General features: G+C 43.2%; 1 protein-coding gene across 4 annotated transcripts in view; it reads left to right on the forward strand.

Annotated features, from left to right (window-relative positions):
• Window positions 1-6,228: 6,228 nt before the first annotated feature.
• The window catches only part of EXOC4 (exocyst complex component 4), a 319,710-nt gene continuing 300,862 nt past the window's right edge, over window positions 6,229-25,076 (forward strand). For all 4 annotated transcript variants that reach the window (XM_077783706.2, XM_085569918.1, XM_085569919.1 and 1 more), the window contains exon 1: window positions 6,229-6,323. In XM_077783706.2, the coding sequence (XP_077639832.1) occupies window positions 6,238-6,323 (86 nt within the window). In that variant the 5' untranslated portion in view covers window positions 6,229-6,237. The remainder of the gene's footprint in view (window positions 6,324-25,076) is intronic.

The following is a 25,076-nucleotide window of genomic DNA, read 5'->3' on the forward strand; positions in this document are numbered from 1 at the left end:
ATTTGAACACTTCCAGGGGTAGTCAGTCCACCACTGCCCTGGGCAGCCTGCTCTAATTCTTTCCTAATATCCAAAATAAACCTCCCCTGGCCCAACTGAGGCCATTCCCTCTTGTCCTGACCTCGTGCTGTCCCAGGCATGGGCGTGGGGAGGGATCACAGCAGTGGTCAGGGTGAATTTAATTGCCACCATCAAAGGCAACAGAGCCAAAACCCATCAGCCACATGTGACAGACACAGGATCATTGAAGCTCAGAGTGGGATAGTACAGTACAAAAGGTCTGAAGGGCTTTTTTTTAAAGAAACTCCCCAAAATAAACCCTTTTTCTCCCTGATTTCTGTTTTTTTAGGGAAAATGAAGGACAAGGAGGTGCTGGTCAAACAGTGGGAGGCTCAGATTTCCAACACTAGTGTGGGAATCCCTTTCAAAGGGATCTCTTATTTTCTGTAAAATCACAGAATCATTTGGGCTGGGAAAGACTTCCAAGACCATCCAGTCCAACCTGTGACCGATCCCCACCTTGTCCCCAGCCCAGAGCACTGAGTGCCACCTCCCTAAGCACTCATTCCAATGCTTGCCAGCCCTTTCCATGAAAAAATTCCTCCTGCTGTCCAAGCTGGACATTCCCTGGTGCAGCTTGTGGCCATTTCCTCTCATCCCATCATTTGTTCCTTGGGAGCAGAGCCTGACCAGGCAAGTGGTCTTTTGAATATCCATCAAATCCCTGTGTTGAGCTGCAGACGGAGCACAGATGATTCAAGTTTCTTCCCCTCTTGGCAGCAAATCCTGGAGATTGTCAGGTGAGTGGGGACTGTTGTTGTCTGCTTGATTTTAGCATCCGTGGGCCACAGTTGCCCCTGTGAAACGGGGGTTGTGGTGCCTGTCAGTGATGGATTTACTTTGTCAAAAGCACTCCAGAAGCACAACAACCATCGTATTATCCTGCTCTTATATCACCTCGGAGCAAATTAAATTTGAGGCCAGCAGGACTGTTCAGCTGCTGAATCTCGTGCCCCATTTTCTGCAAGACAAGCCTTGAAATTGGCTGGCTGATGTCTCATTTCAGGAGGATTGATACCACCGCTGCTTCCCTTGGAAATACAAGAGTGCGCTGCTGGTACCGGGAGTTTTACTCACTTCAGTTCAAGTTCTTGTTGTTCCTCTTGCCTGGAGCTTCAACTTACACAAACTTACACAAAATAAAAAATATCCAAAGCTGCATTCAGCAGGATGAAATATTTCTGTGAGCGCTGGAATTTCTGAAGCCTTATCTCCAGCATTTGTCATACTCAGCTGCCTGTGGTTTAATGAGTGGAGCTCTGATCTGAGGGTTTTTCCTGGGGTTGAGGAATCCATTAAATCTTCCTCCCAAATGGATTTGCTGGGATAGATGATCCAAGTGATCCAAGTCCCCCTCAGTGCCAGCAGGACTTCTGGAACTTTCTTTTCTATCCAGCCACCTTTTTTTTTTTCCCCCAAGTTGTAGGAATTTAGGCTTGGGTATCACTCGAGGCAAGAGCTGATGCCCAACAAATCCTCAAGTCAAAACATGAGGAACTTAATGGAACTGGATTAAAATAACAAGTTTGTGGGTAGGATCTAAAAACTTCTTTACAGAAGGGAGGGAAAAAAACCCACAAATAAACATGGGAGTGTTGTTTTTTATGTCTCTCATATACCCAAAGTTTTCCATGGTTCCAAAGGAAGATTAAGACTTAAGGATCTTAATTTCAAGAAGCCAACAAGCAGCCTGCACCCATTCACCTGAGGATTTGGAAAATTCCTTTGGAAAATTGTAGAAACAGCATTCCCTTAGTGAGGATAAGTAAAATAAAGGGGGGAAATAAACCAAATAACTGGATTTTTTTTTTTTTTGAATGGTTAAGAGAAGGAGAACATCCTGTCTTACAGCATTTTTACCTGCTTGTGAGGAGCAATGCCTCACACCTGCTCTGCTTTCCTTCAGGGACTGCATTACCAGAGGTTCTGTGGATTTGACATTGGAAAAGCAGCAGTGTTTTTCCACTTACCTTAATCTCAGCTATTATTTTCCTGCAGCAGCAGAACACAGTGCAACGTGGGAAATGTCAGGAGGCAAAAAACAATAAGGAGACATTTGAATCATATCTCTGCCTTGATTCTCAGCATTGAGCCAGGCAACTTCTTCTCCTGCCCCAGGAGTTTCTTCTTATTCACAGAGACAAAAAGAATTGATGGCAGCTACATGCTGGAAAGAGAAACTGATCATGGCTGTGCAGAAAATCCAAAAAAACAACATAAATCAGCTTTAGCTCACACTTATTTAATGGTAAATAGGAATAATGAAGTCATCCAGATGCATGACTAATCCTAGAGCCAAATCCTGATGTTTCAGCACACTTTTACTCAATTCTTTACTCAGGCAGTTTGGCAAAACTTCGTAAAGCTTCATAAGAAAACCAGAATTATTTGGAAGAAGAGGGTGGCTGGAACCTGATCCTTTACCCATGCACCAATTTCAGCTTAATGCAGCTGATGTGGGGGTGACCAGCTCTGTAAGAAGGGTAAAATAGATTTTATTAAACTGACTGAGAGATGCCAACAGGATTAGGCTCACATTCTACAGGCAAACTGCTCCTCCAGCTTAGCTGGAAATTCTGGCCTTAACTCTGCTCCCATCTACACTGCTGGAAGTCAAAGGGGATTTCATTATAACCAATATTAAGGCATTACACACAGGGCCATTGGACCTGTAAGAAGCTGGTGTGGGCTGAACCCTTTGGTCTGACATTTTCACTGATGTTTGAAATGAAATAACAAAGCACTTGTGGTATTTTTTTTTTTTCAAATGTTAAAGCTGTGGTTAAAAGAGCCCATGTGTACATCAGCCCTAAATCTCTTAGGTTTAGGAATTCCCACGAATTCCCACGAAACACTTAGAAAATATCAGGGAACAGACTGTGGAAAGGGATTGCAGGTAGAACTACCTCAGGAAAGGAGGAAACCAATCCCTTAGTGTCACACAACTCACATGGGAAATGGAACTCTGGCCAGTAGAGTTTGTGAAACACTTCCCAAGGGAATAAACTATATTTCCCAAAAAACTGTTCTGCCTGTGCCTCTTCAGAATTCTCTTTGGCAGAACTCTGCACTATGTGGGAAACTGGCCCAGCTGATGAGGAATAGCCCAGTACAAGCTCACCCCTCCTCTCCTTTTTTGTTATTGAAGGGAGGATGGATGGGGAGGATGAGTGAAACCATCTGTGATTCCCAGTCCCTCCTGAATGGGGGACCCTGTACTGAGTCAATCTGATCTCTGTTGACAAGTTGTGACAAGGATTCATTCATCGTCATGAATATTTTGTTTGTCAGCTTGGATTTTCTTTGGTTTAGGTAATCCAGGAACCACCCGTTTTACCAGATACACCTCAGAGCACTAAAACACTATGTGGAAGGAATGTGAAAAATAAAAAAAAATTCCTTTTGTCTGTTCTCCCTTTCATCAATTTTCAGATTGAGACCCTCCTCTGTAAATTGTGTAAGGAAAAATGATGTTCTCATCAGCCTTCAGCCTCATTTTATCATCTATTATTAATCAAGAAAGACCTCAGCCTTCATGTGCTGCATCAGCCAGGCTTCTGTCGATTTTTCCCTTTTCATTTTAAAGAAAACACAAATTCCCACCTGTGGCTTTGCTTGGGTGAGGAGTGAAGGGAAAAAGGGCTGGCCAATGAAACCAGGCAGTGGGTCAGCAATTAGAGCCCAGCGCTGCAAGGCAGCCAGGTCACACTTCTGGGGCAGATTTGCTGTTGTTTGTCCTGATGAAGTTCCTCCTCAATGAGGTGATTATTGCAGCTGTCAGGAGTGAAAAGGTGGGACCCATCGATTTTACCCCCACTCCAGGCAAACTCCAGGCCCTGCTGGTCCAGAGCAGTCGATGGAAATTGCCAATTAACAAAAACAATATTGGCAAGTCGGCAGTTTGAGGAAAAACTCCCTCCAGCCAGTGCACAAATCTCTTACCATTCAAATAACCGTCCCTGGGCAAAGGCATTGGCAAACCTGTTTAGAAAAACAAGGAAAATGAGATTTTTATTTTGTTATAGCTGCATGGGAAATTGTGGAGTGAGAGCTCGTCTGCGCAGGGGAAACGTAGCAGAACAGCTTCAAGGAAGCACACTGAAGTGCACACCCTACCTGGAGATAAAAATCACTTTACTTCAGAGTAATTCTGTTCTGGAAACACATTACTTATTCAGGAATTAAGTATCTTTTATTTCAGAATTAAAGTGCCCGTGCTCTTACTCTGCTCTTCTGCTAATGATAATAGATACAGATGTTGATTGATAAATAGAGGCTCTTCCACAACAGCTACGGTGGAATTCTTCCCCTTGTAAATAAGGAATTATCATGCTTCCCATTACCTTGTGTTTCAAATACAGCTCGACTAAATGGGTACTCTTGACTCACCTACAGATTTCAGCAATTTCCATGCAATTAAATCGTTAAGGTGCAGCTTTGGGCAGAAAAAACCACTTCTGGAAAAGCAGAGTGTTTGACATGATGGAGTGAACCTGGTATAGAAAACAGCTCCAAGGGATGGAAATTGTGGAAAACACTATTCGCTTGTTTTTTAAAATCTTAAAAGATTATTAGTAATAAAACAGTTATAAAAAATAGTAATAAAATCAGAGTAATAAAAATTTGAACAATGAGGATTAGGACACTACAAGACAATAAAAAGCGAAGAATTACGGATGCCCAGATGTTTTTGGGCACTGAGCTGCCAAAAACATTTTTTGTGAACAAAGGAATAACCCTTGAAAGCAACAGCCTGTTGCATATTCATATATCTCACACATGATACATAAATTCCTTGCAAATTAAGAATTTTTCTGGTTTTTGTCAAATAAAGACGGAGAGAAGGTGGAAGGATGTTTGTCTTTTCTGATAAGGAGGCTGGAACTCTTTATGGACACCTTTCACTGCCATCTCTGTGTGAAAAGTTTCTTGATTATCTTATCCCTTTCTTGAGCTAGTTAAAAATATCTTACATCGCAGAGGTTCTATTTTAACATTATGTTGTAACCTAAAACTATATTTAACATGCTACTTAAAAAGGATCAATACAGTATTACAAAATAATTCTCCGTAATACATATAGTATTCAATTTAATATATGCAAAGAGCCAACACAAAATATGCATTTTTCACATAAATGATGGCGATTTATGCCTTTCCTAAGGAGTTAGCATAATTACAAGATAATAAAAAGTAAAGAATTACAGATGTTTGGATGCTCTTGGACACTAAGTTACGAAAAGCATACTTTGTGAACAAAAGAATTACCCTTAAAACAATACACTTGTTGCATATTCATATATCCTTCATGGTTATGCATACATTCTATTTAAAATAAGAAACTGTTGTCTGTCATCTATTTTTAGTAATTCTTATGGTGTTTTTGAGTTTGAATAAGACCTGAAGAAATTACCTTCTTCTGATAAGAAAGCTAGAAATTCCTCTCTTCTGGAAGATTTAGGTGTTCTTTGAAGTGAGCATCTCATTTCCAAAAAAAAAAACAAAACCCTCCCATATGCATAGTCTGTATTTTAACTACTAAAATCTTTAATTACAAAAGCACAACTAATCAATATAACATAATACACACAGTAACTATCTGCGTAGAGTCATATAATATGCATTTTTCACAAGCTTAAAGACATTAAATTAAGGTAAGCGTCAGCAACTCTTGTGGGTGTATTTGTGATCAAATTCGTTCCGGCTGTGACTCACAGCGAGTATTTAGCACTAGCAATTCATCGAACACGTTGATTTAAGTACTTAACGCAATTTACCCACTCTTAACTCTATAAACATTTAAATCTCTCACTGTTCCACCAACCCTGCTCCATGAGGACCCTGAGGGGATGCTTTGGTCCCTCATACCTCCACAGTTTTCTGCCGCTCCCAGAGTGAATGACAGCTTTTAGGCACAGGTGTCTTTGGAGGTGTATCTTCTCAGGTCGATAATTTTTTAACCTTTTACTTATTTTTAACTTGTTTTGCGTGGGAATCTGTCTCGCCGCGGCCACAAAAACTACACCTCCCAGAAGGCTGCGCGGCGGCGCACCCCGCCTTGATGCTGCGTGCCCCGCCCTCCTCGCCTTCTATTGGATAGCAGCCCACCCTCCTCGCCTATGATTGGCTGCGGCGCGCCAGCACGTGCGTCCGCGCCGTGTTTGGGGGGGACGCAAGATGGCGGCGGGCGATGCGGTTGGGAGGTACCGCAGCACCGTGGGCAGGAGCAAGGACCCCTCGGGGCTGCTCATCTCCGTTATCAGGTAGGGGCGGCCCCGCTCCGCATCTTCCGCGCCTCTGAGGGTGATCCAGGGCCGGCTGCGGGCCGTGCTGTGCTGGGGAGGCCTGCCCGGCTCCGGCTTCCGGGGTGTGGGGTGACCCGAGGTTTGGGTCCCTGCTGGCCCAGGAGCGCTGGGGGGGCTGCAGTGCTGGAGAAAACCTTGTGCTGATGGCTGTCCGGCTGTCCCGGCGCACTTCCTCCTGCTCCCAGTGTTTTGCTGCATCCCGGGGTCTGAGGGAGCTGGACAGGCTGGATGGAGGGGCTGGCACCAGCGGGGTGAGGTTCATCAAGGCCAGGTGCCGTGCGGTGTTGTGGACACGGGAACCCCCGGCACTGCTCCAGCCTGGGGAGTTTGTGCAGCAGAACAGGACCCGGGGGTGCTGCTGGAACACGAGCCCAGGTGGGCAAGAACATCAGTGGCACCTGGTCTGTGTCTAAAACAGTGTGGCCTCAGGATGGGGAAGTGATTTCCCCCCGTTCTGGGCACTGATGAGCCCATACGTTCAGTGCTGTGTCCAGTTCTGGGCTCCTTAACTCAGGGAGGACATTGAGGGGCTGGAGCAGGTCCAGGAATGGAGCTGGGAAGGGTTTGGAGAACCAGGAGAGGCTGAGGGAGCTGGGAAGGGGCTGAGCCTGGAGCCAAGGAGGCTCAGGGGGACCTTGTGGCTCTGCACAAGTCCCTGCCAGGAGGGGACAGCCGGGGGGTCGGGGCTGTGCTCCAGGGAGGAGAGGAAACAGCCTCAGAGTGGATTTTAGGAGGAATTTCTACACAAGAAGAGTCTTAAAACACTGTAGGGACTCCATCACTCCAGGGGCAGTGGCAGAGTCCCCATCCCTGGAGGTCTTGAAGAAAAACCTGGACGTGGCACTCTGATGTGGCTGTCACAGGTTGGACTCAATGGTCTTGGAGCTCTTTTCAGTGAGTTTGGAATAAACCCTGCAGGTAGTACCAGCTTAATGCCCTCCATGAAGGCCAAGGCACTGTGGGCTCCATAAATGACCCCTTACCCTCAAACACAGCAGCAGCACCGAGTAAAATTCATCTGGCTGGAAATCTCTAAAATTCATCTTGCTGGAGGACCAGCAAGTCCAGCAGGAGGACTCCATCCTGTGTGGGAATGCCAGAGTGGGCAAAGTGCTGCTGCTTCCAAGCCTGTCTTGTTGGCATTGAAAAGAAAGAATTGTCATGTTTAGCCACTGATTTTTATCTGCATGTTCCTGAACTTGGTTCTGCTGGACGATGGTTCTGTGATAGACTTAGATGTGCAATCACTGTTCCCCTACAGTACTTTCTTTAAATCTTTTCTGTGCTGCTTAAAACCAGAGGATTGGCAGCTGATTGCCCACAACGAATGAACATTGTTGCATATTTTAAGTAATTCTTGCATGTTTTGAATGTTCTTACACAGCAGCTGCAGTCACACCAGCAGGATGCTGGCAGTTATAATGAGCTCCCAAACTTTGGCTCCTACTCCAGTGTCTTGGAGAGAATCTGTAGTCATTCTGTTTTTGGAGAAGTTGTTGTGGCACTAGTTATTTATCTAGGTAGAGTTATGATTTAAATATCCTCTGTGTAGGATAAAATTCAATTTTTTTATCGTTGCTCTGAAATCTTTGAAGTCTTGCAAAACTTGAGGGAGATGTTGGTTCTATTAAAAAAAAAAAAGTTGTGCCACTGTCAGTGGAAGAATAATAAACATGCGCTGGTTGTGCAGCATTTCCTGTTGTAATCATCTTTTTTCCATATTTCCTGTAATTTCCAAGAGTATTTTAAGTCTTCCTTTTGTACCTCTGTTTTAAAAAATCTGGGCTTATCAAATGTATTTAAAACCAGCAAAGTGAGCTCACAGTGTTCTATTCTCCAAATAAAATGTTTGTCTCATAATCTTTGGCTTCAGGTACTGATACCTTGGCTGGTTTAGGCCTGGTTTTTAGATACAACAGTGAGTTACTGACTTTATGAAATTAAAGTTATTCAATAGAACAGCCTGACAACTAAACTTCCAGAATTTAATTAGAACTTGGTTTGGATGTAGAGATTCTCTGCAGAGCTTGACGTGCCAGGTTGAGCCAGACCATGAAAACCTGAGGGTAGAACTGATTGCAGGGGAAGGAAAAAGTGTTGTGGTAATAATATTGATGTTTCTTAGGCTTAGCCAAGTGCAAAAAGCAAATGGTGTGAAAAGGAATTTAAATCACTTTTCTCCATGCCTTGTTTTTGCGTAGGAGATCAGGTGAGGACAAACTTGCCAAGCAACAGGTGAATTTTTTAGTGGTTTGTATGATCATAAAATAACCACTGCAGAAATTTAAACCTGGGTGGCTTAAATGTAATTTTACTCAGCTTCAGAAAAATAATACAAATCTTAACAGCAAGCTGTTGGTTTGAAATGTAGCTGAGTTTCCTTTTGTTGATGGCTTTATTTCCAAAACATTTATGCATAATAGAGGCTTCTGCCAATCCTTGTGGTTTTACACTTGCATGTCCCTGTTTATTTAGGCTGTTTATTTCTCCCTTGTTGCAGTGTGAAAGGTCCATAAAGGGAACAGTGGATGAAAAACAGCAAAACTTTGACTGCATTTTTCTGCTGTAAACAAACAAAACAGAGGAGCTTCTTCAAGTATTGATGTTTTACTTAGTTATAGCAAAGATGGGGATGTTTTCCAAAAAACATTGTTTAGGGCTGCAAAATCTCTTTGTATTGTCTGTGAAATGCTTTGAAGTGTGAAGCTGAAAGGCTTTTTGTAAATAGAAATTATTTTACTAATGAAGGGATAATTTCTGATATTTACTCAAGCTCAGCAGCTCTCACTCACAAGAACTGAATAATTTCCTTTCTGTGATCCCAGATTTAGGGATTCTTGTGGTTTTGTGACTGGACTTCCCAGGAGAAAGTGTCTCACTTCCAGGGAGAGTGTTTGGGGCGAGATCCATGACCAAGTTTAACTTGTGTAGCAGCACTAAAATCCAGTCAGAAATGGAATTTTATGGGGTCTGGTTTGGGAATTCTGAGTTACCCCTGCTCTCTGTGGCTCTGCTTTTCAGCAGCTCTGAGATGAAGGAAGACCCAACAGGAAAGAGAGTCCCACTTGGGATTCCTTTTGAGCCCTCTGAAGTGTCACTTTTTCCTGTCGTGTCAGGGAACACATTTGTTTTTTGCCATTTGTTTCCTGTAGGAGGATCCATGCAGACATGGAATTCACCTTGGTTTTCTGGTTGTTGCCAAGAACAGAGACTAAAGGCAGCCTCAAGGATGGATTAATTTGGAAGAACATTCCATGAGTGCTGTCAGGAGTGAGGGACGTGCAGCTGTCCCAGGGCAGGACTGATCCATCCCAAAAGAGCCAGGAGCTCCCAAGGAATTCCCAAATTTTGGTAGGTATAGTTCCACCCCCAGCAGTGCTGAGTTCTTGGCCAGTTCCCCTCTTGTTTCTCCCAAAGGAGAAATAAAAGGATTGTCCCCAACAATAAATCTTGGAAGTAAAGAGTGTCTGGGAAGCTTAATGAGCGTTTGCAAAGTCTGCCCTTAAATCCCCATTTTGGCTGCAGCTCCAGGGAGCTTTCCTTCTTTTTCCCTGTGCCTTTACAGCTATTGGAAATATCTTCAATTTGTTCTTGTCCTGAAAGTGCTCAGAAGAAATGAGCATTATTTGCTACAAGAAAAGAGCTCCTGGGATTGTGACTTCCAGCGTGGATATTGGATATCAGGGCTTTACAGCTTCTATCCCTGTGCTGCTGCACTTGTGCTCATTCCTCAGCACACCCACCTCCAAAACCTGCTCATTGCTTTGTGGATAAGAAAGATCCCTCAAGTTCATTAAATAAAAGGTACTTTGTAAGGTCAAGATGCTGTCACAGAAATCTGCTGATCCCAGGGGCTTTGGCAATGGCTTTTTAAAAACCATGCAGATAACGGAGCAAATTTGGCTCTCCTGCTGAAGGACAACTTGAGGAATATTTTCTTTTATCACTCAGAGGACAAACACGTGTTTGTATATTGATTTTTCTTAACCTTTTGTTTTGTTGGTAGCTGGTTGAAGCAGCTTTTGTATTCTGAAACAAGCAACCTGGCATTTAGCAAATGTTTTTTTTTTTTTAAGACAGATCTTGTCAGATTTTTAATTGGTGAATGTGTCTGCGTTTTATTTATTGTTGGGCGTTTTTCTTCCCAATTAAAGGTTGCTATTTTTTAAAACTGGCCTTTAATAGCTTCTTTAATTGGGGGAAAACAAACTTTAGCAGTGACTCCATGAGACCTCAGTGAAATTTTTGTGCTGAGTTTTCACAGAAGCAGACGCACCTAACAGATCTTTGCAGAAGCTGAGATTGCAGGCAAAAAACCTTGGCCATACTTTATTTTTCACAAGTGGGATTCTTTTTCTTTAATGCTTGTGGCTATTATTTTCATTATAAGTGAATTTGCTGGATGGATTTTTGCTGAGGACCTGGTATTTGTTCTTTTCTGTGTGTGAAACAGTAGAGCTGAGATCCCAGTTTGTGATGGAGAGTGAGGAACAGGGCTGTGGAGCTGTTGCATTTGAGAAATAGCAGCTACAAGGAATAAACTCGAGTTATTCTGATCTGTAATGGTCTCTTAAAACCACTTTTATTGCAAATGGTGTTTTCCAGCGTTATAAAGGTAGCAGTTCTTCTATGAGAAAAGTACTTCAGAAATACCCTGAAAATAAATTGTATATGGCACGGTGTGGTTGTAAACTATAAATTTCCTTGAAATGATCTCCAGGCACTTGTATAAAATGTTTAGGTATTTTGCAAGTGCTGGGCTGTAGATTGATACAGACCCTTGGTTTCATTTAAAAATAAGTAAATGTGAATACACAACCACATAGGTAAGGACAAGAGGTGTGAGTGTGCCAAGTTAAAAGCTCAAAGCACTTTATTTTTCAGCTCTTATTTTACCTTTAGCCAGTGCAGAGCCGGAGTTGAACCTACCCTGGCAAAACGAGAAACAGGAAATACTGGCTTTTGTTATGAGATTATTGTGCTTTTAACTCTTCCAGAGGTGTTGCCTTTAACACCTCTTGGTTGTGGTGCAGTTTTGAAACCTTCAGGTGAATGATGAAATTCCCCAAACCTCCTGCTGGTTCCTGCAGGTGGGATGCCAACGATGGGTTCATGGTGCAGCATGGGGAGTGTCTCCCAAAATATTCTTTATGCTTTAATGATCCAGGTGACAGGTCTGAGGCACTGTGCAGCCATGATCCTGTAGATCTGGAAATACTGATCCTTAGGGCTTTGACTTTCTCCTGGGAATGTGGTAATACGTGGAATGGCTGATTTAATTTTTGGCTCTAAAATTAATTGCCAAAAGAAGAGTTGGTCCCTGTGGTTTCCTGCACTTGGAGGCAGTCCTGGACAGGGTCTCACACAGTGGAGTGGCAGCTGAGTCCCCCTGCTTGTGCCTGGAGGTGTAAGTGGCATCTCCTGGGGCTGCCTGCTGCCTCCATCCCTGTTCCTACCTGGAAAATGTGCAGCTGCTCCTTGTTCCTGGGGTTTTCCTGTGTGTGGGAGTGACACTCTTCTCTGCTGCTGTTGGAGCCATCTGAAGGAGGGGAATTCTGCTGAAGCCACTGCAATCCAATCTTTTTTTTTTTTCAATAACCAGCTGATCACTCACTCCGCTGCCATCATTTGTATTGGGGTGAGGAAATTTGATTTAAGGTTGGTTAATTTAGCAAAATAAAGAATTGCCTGCTGGTATTTATTTAGATGGCTGGAGGCTGGTCAGCGTTTTTGCTGCATTTCTCTTGTACCCATCTACAAGTCCTCAATGATAAAAAGATCACCAGCTTCTGTTGAAAATGCTCTAACCAACTGTGTAAACAGCATGAAAGATTAATGGAATGTAAGTAGAGGAGGAAAATGATTTAAAATGCTCTGTTTGCTCTGAGTGCTTAACAGGATTGTGAACAGACTTGGTGCTGCTGTTCTTGTAGTGAGTTATTTCTTTGCACAAGGGAGTCCCTGCAGGCTCAGTACCTTTGTTCCCCTTGGTGAGGGTGGAGGGTGCTGGACTCAGGATTTAACTTCTTTTTTAAATTTATTATTTATAATCGTTCAGTCAGTTCTCAGAATACCTCATTTCCCATGCCCATTGACTTGGACACTACAAGTGTTTTTTGACTGTCTGCTTTCCAGCACCTCATGGTCTCTGTGAAGAAATATCTTGGCTGAATGCTTTGATTAATTTCCCCAAATCCAGAATTTCACAGGAGCAATCCAGTAACCTAAGAAAATAATAAGAAAACATTCAACGTGTTGCTGCCAAATTACATTGTTAAATACCTTTTGGAGTTTTTTTTTTTTTTCCTCTTGTCTGGCTTTATTTTAGAAGGACCCAACTTTTTCAGTGATTTCCATAAACCTCTGGAGAGGTTTCAAAACCTGAATTATCAAATTATACACTTTGAGGTTAAATAGTGCTGGAAGCTGTAGATCACCCCATTTGGGACTTGTCTTTAAGACAACAGTTTTCAATTATAAAATTCAAATAAGTCCATTTAGTTTAATGAACCTGTGGAAATTTGTAGCTCAGTGGAGACACAGTGGGTTGAAGTAGAGTTGTTCTTGTCCCAGGGAGCTTTATAAAACATTTTCGGTGTGATCTCTTGAAATGGAGCTGCTTGTGATGTCTCATGGGGTGTAAGGGCAGTCAGGAGGAAGAATTTGTGCTGCACTGCTCTGGATAGGCTCTTTTCCCCAGAGAGGATGTTTTTACACCCATAAAAATAAGATTGGAAGCAGGGGAAATACGAATAAACCCCTGAATTTCAGAATGGAACAGATTTTGTTTTTTCCTCACTTATGCATTTTATTCTGATTAACTCAAGGACTTAAATACTGGTAAGGTAAACATGTTCAAAATGTGTCTTTGATCTCAGGTGTTGCTTGACATTTTCAGGCAAGGCCCAGCCCTTGAAATGATCAGTGTCAAAGCCAATGTGTGATGCTGTTTTCAGCTTTGAGGGAGGGGAGGCAGTAACAAATGAGTGCATTTGTCATGGCTTATTGCTCGCAGAACACTTAAATGCATCTTCCACACATCTGGGAAGCCAACACTTGATCCTACCAACAACTTGCACTTCAAACTCCCTCACTGCAGCCATACCTGGGATCATTTTTAGCTTGAGAGTGCCCGAGAAGCTCGTGGCAGCGTGTGCAGGGCAGTGAATGTGGGAGATGATCCCTTGCATCTTGGGTACCTTGTTCCCCCCATCACAGGCTGAGCTCTCCTCCTTTTTCGGGTGTTTTGTCCCCCCCCTCACAGACTGACCTCCTTTTTGGGGTGTTTCGTTCCTCACAGGACCTCTCTTCCTTTTTCGGGTGTTTTTTTTTCCCCCTCTCACATGATGACCTCTCTTCACATGTACCTTGTTGCCATCCTCACAGGCTGACCTCTCCTCCCTTCTCGTTTATTTTGTTCCCCCCCTCACAGGCTGACCTCTCCTCCTTTTTAGGGTGTTTTGTTCCTCACAGGCTGACCTCTCCTCCCTTCTCGTTTATTTTGTTGCCCCCCTCACAGGCTGACCTCTCCTCCTTTTTAGGGTGTTTTGTTCCTCACAGGCCGACCTCTCCTCCTTTCTCAGATACCTTGTTCCCCCCATCATAGGCTGATCTCTCCTCCTTTTTCAGGTGTTTTGTTGCCCCTCTTACGTGATGACCTCTCCTTCCTTCTTGGGTACCTTGTTCTCCCTTCACAGGCTGAGCTCTCCTTTTTTGGGTGTTTTGTTCTCCCTCTCACATGACATCTCCTCCCTTCTCGGGTACCTCGTTCCCCCCATAACAGGCCGACCTCTCCTTATTTTTCGGGTGTTTTGTTCCTCACAGGTTGACCTTGCCTCCTTTTTTGGGTGTTTTATTCCCCCCCTCACAGGCTCCTCTCCTCCCTTCTCGTGTATCTTACTCCCCCCATCACAGGCTGACCTCTCCTCTCTTCTTTGTTATTTTGTTCCTCACAGGCTGACCTCTCATCTTTTTTTTTGGGTGTTTTATTCCCCCCCTCACAGGCTCCTCTCCTCTTTAGGTTGTTTTGTTCTCCCCTCTCACACTGACGTCTCCTCTCTTTTGGGTACCTTGTTCTCCTCCTTGGAGGCTGACCTCTTCTCTTTTGGGTGTTTTGTTCTGCCTTTTTTTTTTTCCTCCCAATTTTCAATAGTGAAGTTTCCTTGACACATTGCAGCTGTTTCCTGCAGAGAGGAAACCGAGCTTTCTAGACATCCACGGTGCTCTGCTAAAATTATTTGTTGCTTCTAGCAAGTGCTTTCTTTGTTAAACTCCACAAATCCTTTGTTGTTCGCAATTGTCTTTTGGCTAAGGCTGTACTTTCCTGTACCTTGTTTTACTCTAGTTTGTATTTGAGTTCTTTTGTTGTGTTGTAACATGGAGAATAACAAGACAAAATAATCCCCTTAATTTTCTTTCTTCAGGGGTGATTGTGATAGTTCTAATGCTGTATTGTGTATTTTATTATCTGGACTGGTGAAAGTATGTATGATAATTATGTGATACATATCACACAAATCACCCTGTGCTGGGCACTGCTGAGGTCCCATCTCAAATCCTGAGGGCAATTTTGGGTCCTAGTGATAAAAAGGACATTGAGGGGCTGGAGCAGGACAAATTCCTCCTGTGAAGGGCTGTCCAGGGCAGTGGTGGAATCCCCATTCCTGAAGGGATTAAAAAAACCACTGTGTGGACGTGGCACTTGGGGATGTGGGTCAGTGGTGCCTTGGCAGCGCTGGAGGAACAGTTTGATATGGTGAATTTATGGGTCTCTTCCAGCCTTAATGTGATAAATTGTGAAACATATTCAGCAGAGTTTTTACAATACTTCTGAGTAGTACCTCCCCAGCATTTATCTGCAGATTTCTGAGGGAGCACTAAAAGAATTATCCTCTAACTCTCACCCAAACCATAAAACAATGAAAACTTCGCCCAGTTTCTTTGTGAGGAACGGATCTTGTGTATCCCAGAAATTCTGGATTTTGCCCAAGGCTGCTGCTGTTAAACAGCTTTTTGGTGGTTTTTGCTGGAGGAACAGGTCAGTACATCAGTGAGTCCTGCCTTGGCCACACATGAAATGCAGCTGGAGCTTTGAGCAGGACAAGCTTTCAGCCACGCTGCTTTGAGCAGTTGGTACCACAAACTGCGTGTTTGGAGCTTCAAAGGTGTTTTAAAGTGAGGAACTGGGAGCCTCAACGAGGTGTGTGATACAGCACAGAGCACTTGGAACAGGTGGTGGGAAGTTTACTGTGGATTCCTGTGAAAATTGGAGCTTTGTTTGATTTCCCCCCCAGTGATTCAGCACTCGGTTCAATTGCACTTCAGTAAAATGTTCTTTTTCCTGATCAGATGAGAAATACTTAAATTTTATCAGCTTGCTTTTTTTTTTTTTTTTTTTTTGTCATGTTTCCCACTGTCTTTAATGAGTATTTTCATTTGAATGAGCGATGCTGAGTGAAGAAGAGTGAATTGCATGCTCAAAGAAACCTGATCCGGAAAGAAAAGAGGATTATTCCTGGATTTCCAAGCTGCACCTGTGTGTCCTGTAATACTCTTTTCTGCCTTTAACTGCAAATATTTACATAAGTCTGCTCTGATATTGGGGAGCAGAAGAGAACAGGCTTTTAGAGGGACACAAAGACACTGAACACCCACAGTTGTAGTCAAAACCAGCAGGGTCTTCCACCCTCCTTTCCTGTAAGAATTATCTGGTCCTAACTGAGCATTAATTTCCTAAAAGTTGCATTTGCATTATCTCTTCCTTCAGTTTTGCTTCATCAAAAGCATCTGCAGAAGCATAATGCCCACATACTGTTAACTGCAATGTTCTTCCTGTGAAACAAATTTTCTAGTCAGGAAATGGATAATTAAGCCTCAGTTTGCCATCCATGGCTTAGCAGTAATCACACTTAACAGGGCTGGCCCTAGGGCAGGTAAAATAGGCAGGCAGTTATCCACACAGCCTGGCTGGAGGCATCAGAAAAAGCAAATTTACAGAAATGAAACATTTATTATTCATTAATGTTAACAGTTTTCTCTTAAAAATTGACATAATCTAATTTTCTTGGTGTTTTATTGGGCAGGTAGGAAGCTGACAGCGGGCTGGCAAAAGGAATTGCTCATCTGCACTAGAAAACAGAGAAAAAAAATGTAATACAGGCTGTGTGAGGAAAAACGAGTCCTCAGTGTAAACAGAAATTCATAGTGAATCTCAGATTTGAGTCCTTTTCAAGGTGTAGTTGTGAAGTAGGTGCCTGCAAATGGATCATCTTAAAGGTTGTAGCTGAATTTTTTTGCCACAGTGCAAAATATAAGGGGGTGGGGGGCAGCAAATGTAAGATTTGGTTGCAAAAATATTCCTGTGAAGGGAATGAAGTGACAGGGGATGAGCTGAAGTAGGGGGGGGTGTGGATGGCACCGCAAATTCAGGTTCACTGAGTTTGTGAGTGTTCCAAAGGTATTCAGCACCTTCCCAACCTAAATGGGGATGGATTGTGGGCATTTGGAGCTTGAAAATTCATGGGTTTGTCTCTACATGAGTTATTTTTGTTGTTGACCCTTGTAGATGAAAATAGAGGGGGAAACAGGACAAAGGGGAATGGCTTTATGGTGAAGGAGGTTGGATTTATGTGAGGTTTAAAGGAGAAATTCTTGGCTGGGAGGGTGAAGAGGGGATGGGCTGGAATTCCCAGAGGAGCCGTGGCTGCCCCTGGATCCTTGGCAGTGTCCAAGGCCAGGCTGGATGGGGCTTGGAGCAGCCTGGGACAGTGGGAGGTGTCCCTGCCATGGCAGGGTGGCACTGGATGGGCTTTAAGGTCCCTTCCCACCCAAAGCATTCCATAGAAATAGAGCTGCTTCTCCAGTGCTTCAGTCTGAGGTACATTCACGGGGTGCTGTGTGCTAAAACTGAATCTTCCCCATCAAACAGGAAAGAGACTTGGAAATAGAGGTGGAGGAGACTCCAGATGTGTTTAGAAACATGTTTTTTTCCACATCTATGTGACCAAAATAATCCATCCTCTGGAAGCTTTGTGGTTTAGCAACATCGTCTGAGCTCTTTGGGCCCGTGACTGCATGTAGGACCTGCCATGGTACCAGGAAAAGCATTTCATAGAATTCCCAGAATCACAAGGTTGGGAGAGAGCTCCAGGAGCATCGAGCCCAGCCCAGCCCCAGCAGCTCAGCTCACCCAGTGCCACATCCAGGCTTTTCAAACACATCCAGGCCTGGTGACTCCACCACCTCCCCGGGCAGCCATCCCAGAGCTTCATCACCTTTCTGGAAAAGCTTTTTCCTGCTCTCCCACCTGAATTTCCCTGGGCACAGCTTGAGGCTGTGTGCTCTGGTTGTGTCAGGGCTGCCTGGAGCCAGAGCCCCAGCCCAGCTGGGCACAGGCACCTTCCAGGAGCTGTGGGAGCGATGGGGCCAGCCCTGAGTCTCCTTTTCTCCAGGCTGAGCACCCCCAGCTGTTACAGAATTTCTGAGAGAGAGAGGGCAGGATTTATGTCTGGAGTGAGCATTGAGCTGCCCCTCAGACAGGCCCTGATGAGCGGCCTTGGTGGGCCTGGAAGCCTTTGACACAGTGAGAATTCAGTTGTGGCGCAGTTAGAAATTATGTTAAGGTAACTATAAAGTAATGAGCTATCCGAGTGTGAATTAGGGTAGAGCTTCAGTGGGAAAAGCCTGACCACCTTAACGCAAAGGTAAACAATATTAGCTTGCCAATCAGAGTGCCTTTGTAAACTGTAAACTATATAGAAGTGTATAAAAACTGCCATCTTCTCTCGAATGAAGGGAGAACGTGGCATTAACCATATTGGTTGGATGTGTGTCCTGTCCAGCTTTCCCATTATCTGAGGTTCCTGGTCGCACCCAGCTCCCTCAGTTCCCACACAGGGTTTGTGTTCCCAGCCCCTCTCCAGCCTCGTTGTCCCCTCTGGATGTTCTCAAGATCCTTCCCAGCCTGAGGGTCCAGAACTGGGCACAGCACCCGAGGTGTGCCCTCACCAGTGCCCAGTCCTGGGGCAGAATGAGCTCCCTGCTCCTGCTGGCCACACCATTCCTGATCCAGGCCAGGAGCCATTGGCCTTCTTGGCCACCAGGTCACACTGCTGGCTCATGTTCAGCCAGCTGTTGGCCAGCACCCCCAGGGCTCTGTCTGGGCACTGTCCAGTCACACCATCCTCAGCCTAGAGCATTGCAGGGGGTTACTGTGGCCAAAATTCAGGACTCGGCACTTGGACTTAGTAAACTTTATTAAGTTTCCTGTGGTTGTTCTCAGTTTGTGCTGAGCTGCTTGGTCTGGGGACTGAGCACGCAAATCTGGTGTGCATTTCATCCAGATCAAAGCTCTTTTTGTAGGAGTTTGGTGCAGATAAGCTGCCCATATTTGTGGGAACAGGAGATACACAGAATAAAGATTAACCTGTGTGAGATGTGTGTTGTCTGGTGGGATCCACGATGTTAAATCCTGGTTTGAGGCTGGGATGCTTTTTGAAGCTGGCAAATAGCATTTTTACAGAGGGAGGTGAGTGGTTTTGTAGTTCTGCAGCTGATCATCCCTCTAGCATTGCTGTGCTCCTGGAGTTATCTGTTGTGCCACATGATGAGTGGTACAATGGTGTTTGTTTTCTTTTGCTGCTGACTAGCTCAGTAAACATCATGTTCTCTCAGCTCCCAACAATAACAGAAGTGTGTTAGCTTGTGGAGAAATGATAACTTCTTTTCTGTCCTTTTACAGCATCTGCCTGTTGTTCTCTTGTGTTGTTTGAATGCTGGAGAGTTTCCTTGTTCTTCCCTTCCTCCCTAAATTAGTGTATCACAGTGTGGGAGTAATTTTGGACAGAAGATGAGACTGGGTGGTAGTTGTTCATTTGGCACATGAACATCTGGGCTAGATCTATGGAAAGCATTGATTTGTCAAAGCACAGAGATATCCAACACTGCCTGTAGTGTGAAATAACTTCCTATGGAGCGTGCTGGTGTTGGATGCTGCTGGGACCAGATAAATTACATTGGTTTGTAGAGAAAAACTTCTTTTATCCCTGCAGAATGTATGGCATTTTTGAAGCTCTGTCTATATTTCTGTGGTAAATACACACCACGATTTTATACCTTACAAAAATGAGACGTGGTGTGACTTCTTTCAAGAGGCACAGAACAGTTGGGATTGAAAGGGACCTTAAAACCCATCCAGTTCAATGGGCAGGGACACCTCCCACTACCCCAGGCTGCTCCAGCCTTTCCTGGGACATTCCAGGGATCCAGGGGCAGCCCCAGCTGCTCTGGCAATCCCAGCATAGCCAGGAATTCCTCATTCCCAAGATCCCATCCCTGGCTGCCCTCTGGCAGTGGGAGCCATTCCCTGGGTCCTGTCCCTCCATCCTTGTCCCCAGTCCCTCTGCAGCTCTCCTGGAGCCCCTTCAGGGCCTGGAATGTGCTGGAAGCTCTCCCTGGACCCTTCCCTTCTCCAGGGGAATGTTCCCAGCTTTTCAAAACTGAGCATTTACTGAGAGAACTGTTTAATTTTGCTCCTCAGAGAAAAATTCTGAGACTCTGAGGTCTGTGTAGGGAAAAGAAGCTTTAATACCACAAGTGTGTTTTTCAACTGCTTCTGAATACTTAGCTGAGCATTTATAGTAAGTACATAAATCAAAAATCTTGCCTTTCTCGTCACTAAAAAGTGAATTATCCTTTAGCTTTTGATGGCTGCAGTCTGTGCAGCTGCTTTAAGAGGACAGGTGAGAGTAAATTCAAACTTTTTCTGGGTTGTAGCACTTTGTCCCTTCACCTAAAGTGCTGAAGCAGGAAGATTCTTGGAGAGCTTGGAGTTCATGCAGCTTTTTAGAGAGATCCAGTCTTGTGCAGGAGTGGTAGAGCTGGCAGTTATATATATAAATATATATATATACATGTAAATAGTTTTTCCTGTGTATTTCCCTTTGGAAATAGCTATTCCTGGCTTTCATGTGAGCTGTTGGAGGAAGCAGTTGAAGGCTTTGGGTGTTTGCACAATGACAAGGCTTCAGGACTCCTGAAAAAATCTTTCCATCTTCTCCCTCTGCTCCTTGGGTTGGATGCTGGAAATAGGAGATGAAAAATGCTTGTGACCTACGGATCAACTTCTACTAAAATGAATAGTCCCAAAGGACTTTTTTTATTAATCTAATTCCAGTGAAAATTCAGTGACCTCAGGGAAATAACAAGGTTCATTTATTTTCTCCTGAGGAAAGTGCTGTACATCCCGTGATAAAAACATTTCAGGATTGTGTCTGATCATCTCCTCTATCCTATCTTCCATCTGTGGGAGTGACTGCAGTGAATGAAGCATTTTGCTTTTGTGTAATCTGTATTTTTAACTATGTAAAATCAGAAGTCTATGAGCTTTGGCTCAATGAATTGCTGTTTCACCATAGCATAAAAATGTCTCTCAGCAGACTCACAGCCAGTTGGAATTACTGTAATCCTGGTGAGCTCTTGCTAATGAGACAAGCATCTGCAGCCATCCAGCTGCCAAGTACAGATTCCAGGTATCTTACAGAGGAGGAGGATTCTCATTTGGAAAAAATCAAAGTGGAAAAAAAACAAGTGGAGTGCTCAGGAATTCCTCCTGGAAACCCCCACCGAGTTCATCATCTGCTACTCGGGATCTAAACTGATTTTCCTTCTCTTTGTCCTCTGGAATATTTTTCAGGGAGTTCTGCAATGCTGATGTATATTTATCATCGTTTCATAATCCTGTCCTGTTTTGTGATTCCCCCTTCAAAGTTCTTCCTGCAAAGTTCCTTTCCCAAACAATTTGGATCCTTTCTGTTTGACAAACAGTGTGTTGACTTTTCTTCTTCCTTCAACACATTTTAATAGGACTAAAATAAGCAGAGATGCCCTTGGCTCACTTTTCTGCAGTGCTAGCAGGAGCATGTATAGTTTCAAGAATATTAAGTATTCCTTGCTTTTCTCTTTTTTGTGTGCAGAGCAAGAAGAAGAAATGGCTCCTGTACCATGAGACTTAAATGGGAAATTCAGGTGTACAAAGTTTCAAATTCCAACTGATTAATCCAGACTCACTATCACTGGAAATAACCAGATCCTAAACCCAAAACCTTACATTTCTAAAACTTACTGTGTTTTCCAGTAAAATGAAGAGGGAAAAAAAAAAATCTCTGTTGCTTTTTTCCATTTGAGTCTTGGGTTTTGATTTAAACTCTTAGCCTTTCTGTAAGGAAATAATCTACAGGTGTTTAAGGCAAATTCTTGTGAGAGGAGGGCTAAGAAGAAACCTGTTGGGGAAAATTTGTTGTGTGGAATTTTTTATGCTTTTTGGTATAGGATGTAGTGCCTGTGAACATTATTTAGTGGTGGCCTTGGCAGTGCTGGGTCAATGGTTGGACTCCATGATCTTAGAGGTCTTTTCCAGCCATAATAATTCTGTGATGGTTTGAGCCAGAACAGATTAAAGGACTGTAAATAAACACAAACTTTCTGGTCAGAATAGGAATGTGGTATTTTTAGTCGTGATTGTTCCTACAGTATTTTCCCAAAACGGGTAATGAAATGTAGTGGTTTTGGTTTGTTAATTTGAGATTTCATTAATTTTTAGATTTCTTAATTAATGCACTAATTAGTATGTTGGGCTTGGTGTTGGTTAATTACTAATGTACTTATTTTTTGTTGTGAGATAGGATTAGGAGAAAGGTGAAATAGGTTTAAAATTTTAAAAGGATATAAAGAAAAATTTATTAATAGTAACTAAAAGGAAGAGTAATAAGAATTAAAATAAAAGCAGGATGTTCCCAGTACAGGTGTTTATTCTGCATCCAGCAGAGGCACCTGGATATCCTGGAATGTGGCAATTGACTGAGCCTAAAACTTTGGTTCATCTTGGTTTAGTTGCCCTTTCAAGGGTGAGAGGAGACCAGAACTGTTCATGTTCATTTATGATCTCAGGAGGAATAATCTGGTGGGATCTCCAAGGTTTCTGATTTCCAACTGTCCTGGCTTTGTCCTTCTGCCACTTTTGGGGTGTCTGAGAGAGGAATTGCTGGGACCTCTCAGGCTTCACAAGTGGCTCTGCTTTGCTGGGCAGATGTTTTTAGCAAAATGTATTTTTCCTATAGAAAAGACAAGCTAAATTCAAATGCAAGGACAAAAATAGTGGGCAACACAATATAAGTCTGCTTTAAAAGTATGGCTTGGATGGGATTTGGATGGAGTTGGATGGGAATTTTCTGGAGCAGTGGGATCCTCGTGGCATCCTCTGACATGAGCGATGTGGTCTTAGCTTTGGACAGAGATCTTCAGCTTTTGTAACCGACTGCTGGCACTGCAGATGGATTCTGTGGCAAATCCAGAATTGTGAAATCGACTTTTGTTTTATTAAAACTACCAACTTTCCTAGTCTGTGCTCTGGGCCAATTTGGTTCTGCTGCTCCCTTGTCTGTCTCCATCCAGGATTCTGCTGCAATCTGTGCCACAGGTCAGAGAGGATGGATGTTTTCATTAACTGCAGGGACAGGCAGCTCCAAACTCAAACAAAATATCAATTCCTGAGGAGGATGTTCCTTGTGTCCAGTGTACCCATGCTGAAGAACATTCTTCCAGCAGAAATAAGCAGTTCTTCACTAGGAAAATGGAATTGTTTGCAAGGGCTCTTAAGAGAGGATGACTTTCTGCCAGCCTTGCACGTGATTTTCATTTTAGAGCTGTAGAATGATTTGGGTTGGAAGGGACTTGAAGATGGTCATGGACAGGGAGCCTTTCACTAAAATTTATATTTTCCGGGCCCTAAGCAACCTACTGTTCCTACTTCTCAGAGCCTTTTTAAAGAGCTTTGGCTAAAATACAATTTAGTTGGTGTTTTGTTTTGATTTGATTTTTTTTTTGGGTTTTTTTTGGGGTTTTTTTTTTGTGAAAAGCTGATTTAAGACACAGTTAAAAGGTTTGAGAGTAGAATATTAATGTAATAACATGAGAAAGGTTTGCTCTTTCTGTAGCTACCATACAGCATGAAACATGAAATACAGTGAGTTTTATGCTTTGGAAGAAGCTGTTTTGAGGGAACATTTGTGGAGGGCTGCAGCTTCTTCAGGAGGGGCAGCTCTGATCTCTGCCCTCTGTGACAGGAGCAGGTCCTGAGGGATTTTATTTCAGTTACGTGCAGGTACTTTAAAGGTACCTTGCAAGGGGAGGCTGAGGCTGGATATCAGGAAATGTTCTTGCTGCTCTTTCTGGGATTTTTATCCTCTCAAAGGGAGGAGGAGAAGATGGCATTGATTCTTGAGTAGAAATTTGGAGTGACATCAAGAAGCTTTGAGCTATGTCCAGTTTCACAAAGTTTTCAGCAGTTTTGTTGCAATCACAAACTTAATTGATTTCAATAAAAAGAATCTTACTACATGATGTTAGAGGTTAAAATAATTGAGAGGGGGAAATAGGGTCATGGGGCCTTTTATTTTTGTATTGCTATATATTTGAAAACTGACTGTTGGAAGACCTGGATAGATTTGTGATGGATTTGTGTCCCTGTGACCTCCCTTATCTTTGGCAGGTAGTTTACAGGAACTACAACACTGCACAAGTTGCACTGATTCCCAAGACTAAAGTTAGGATTTTTTTCCTTATAGCTCTTCATAAATTAGAAATCAAGAAGTATTTCAGATGTTACATTGTGCCTGTATTAATGACTCTGGCAACGTGATAACCAATACAGCCCTTTGCCTGAAAAGGGAAAAGAAAAGCTCTGAAGGTGTGGGAATCAGAAAAGTAGAAACTTCCACAGACATGGAAGGGTTTGATTTGCAGCCTTGGAAGAAGCTTGGATTGATGTGAAAATACAATACACAGATATTAAGCAGAAAAATCATAAACTTATATTTCTATAGTTGTAAGTAAGAATATACCTTAAATGAGTGAGAAACTATATCGATAAGATGATGAAGAGTTTACAATGTAGGGATGTGGTTGTATAGAATAAGTTAAACATCTAGAAGTTGTAATAGAAGTATATTTGTGCATGTGAGAGAGAAGCCATTGGATAAAAGTATCTGCAGTGCAGCAGAAGTGAGCAAAGGTGTGTGGTAGGCACATTCTTCTTTCTTTCAGGATTTTTCATAGAGGAGCACAGAGGATAGAAAGAGAAACAATTTCTGTTTCTGCTCCTTGTTTTTCCCATGTGGAATGTGGTTGGAGAATTGTTTCCCTGGGGTGATTGCTGGGTTGGATTCTGGTGAGGATTGTTTGAGCCTGATGGACAATCCAACCCACCTGGGGCTGGACTCTCAGAGAGAGTCACAGGTTGTGAGTTAGAGATGGTAGAAAAAGTAGGTTTGTAGTTTTAGTATCTCCTTTAAATAGTATATTAATGTATTCTAGTATAGTTATAATAAAGAAATCATTCAGCCTTCTGAACTGCAGTCAGACATCATAATTTCCTCCCACCGTGTTTGCCTGCATTTATAATAAAGGTGATAGGTTAGAAAAGCAAAATAAAACCTGTAGCAACTGTCCATTGGTTTAGAAAGTTCCATATTGCCTTGTAACAAAGAACTTGTAACTGCTCTTGAGCTATGTCCACCTGTGTGCTCCTTTAAAATCGCACAGCCTCTGAGACTGTTTTTTGTCTGAGCAATGAATTGTTCTCAGCTTGGAAATAGTCCCATCCCTTCATTACAAGTGGTGATGACAATAATATGAAGGGTTTGAAAACTGGCAGAG

Source organism: Lonchura striata, chromosome 1A, assembly GCF_050655825.1.
Source record: "Lonchura striata isolate lonStrDom1 chromosome 1A, ASM5065582v1, whole genome shotgun sequence".
NCBI lineage: Eukaryota > Metazoa > Chordata > Aves > Passeriformes > Estrildidae > Lonchura > Lonchura striata.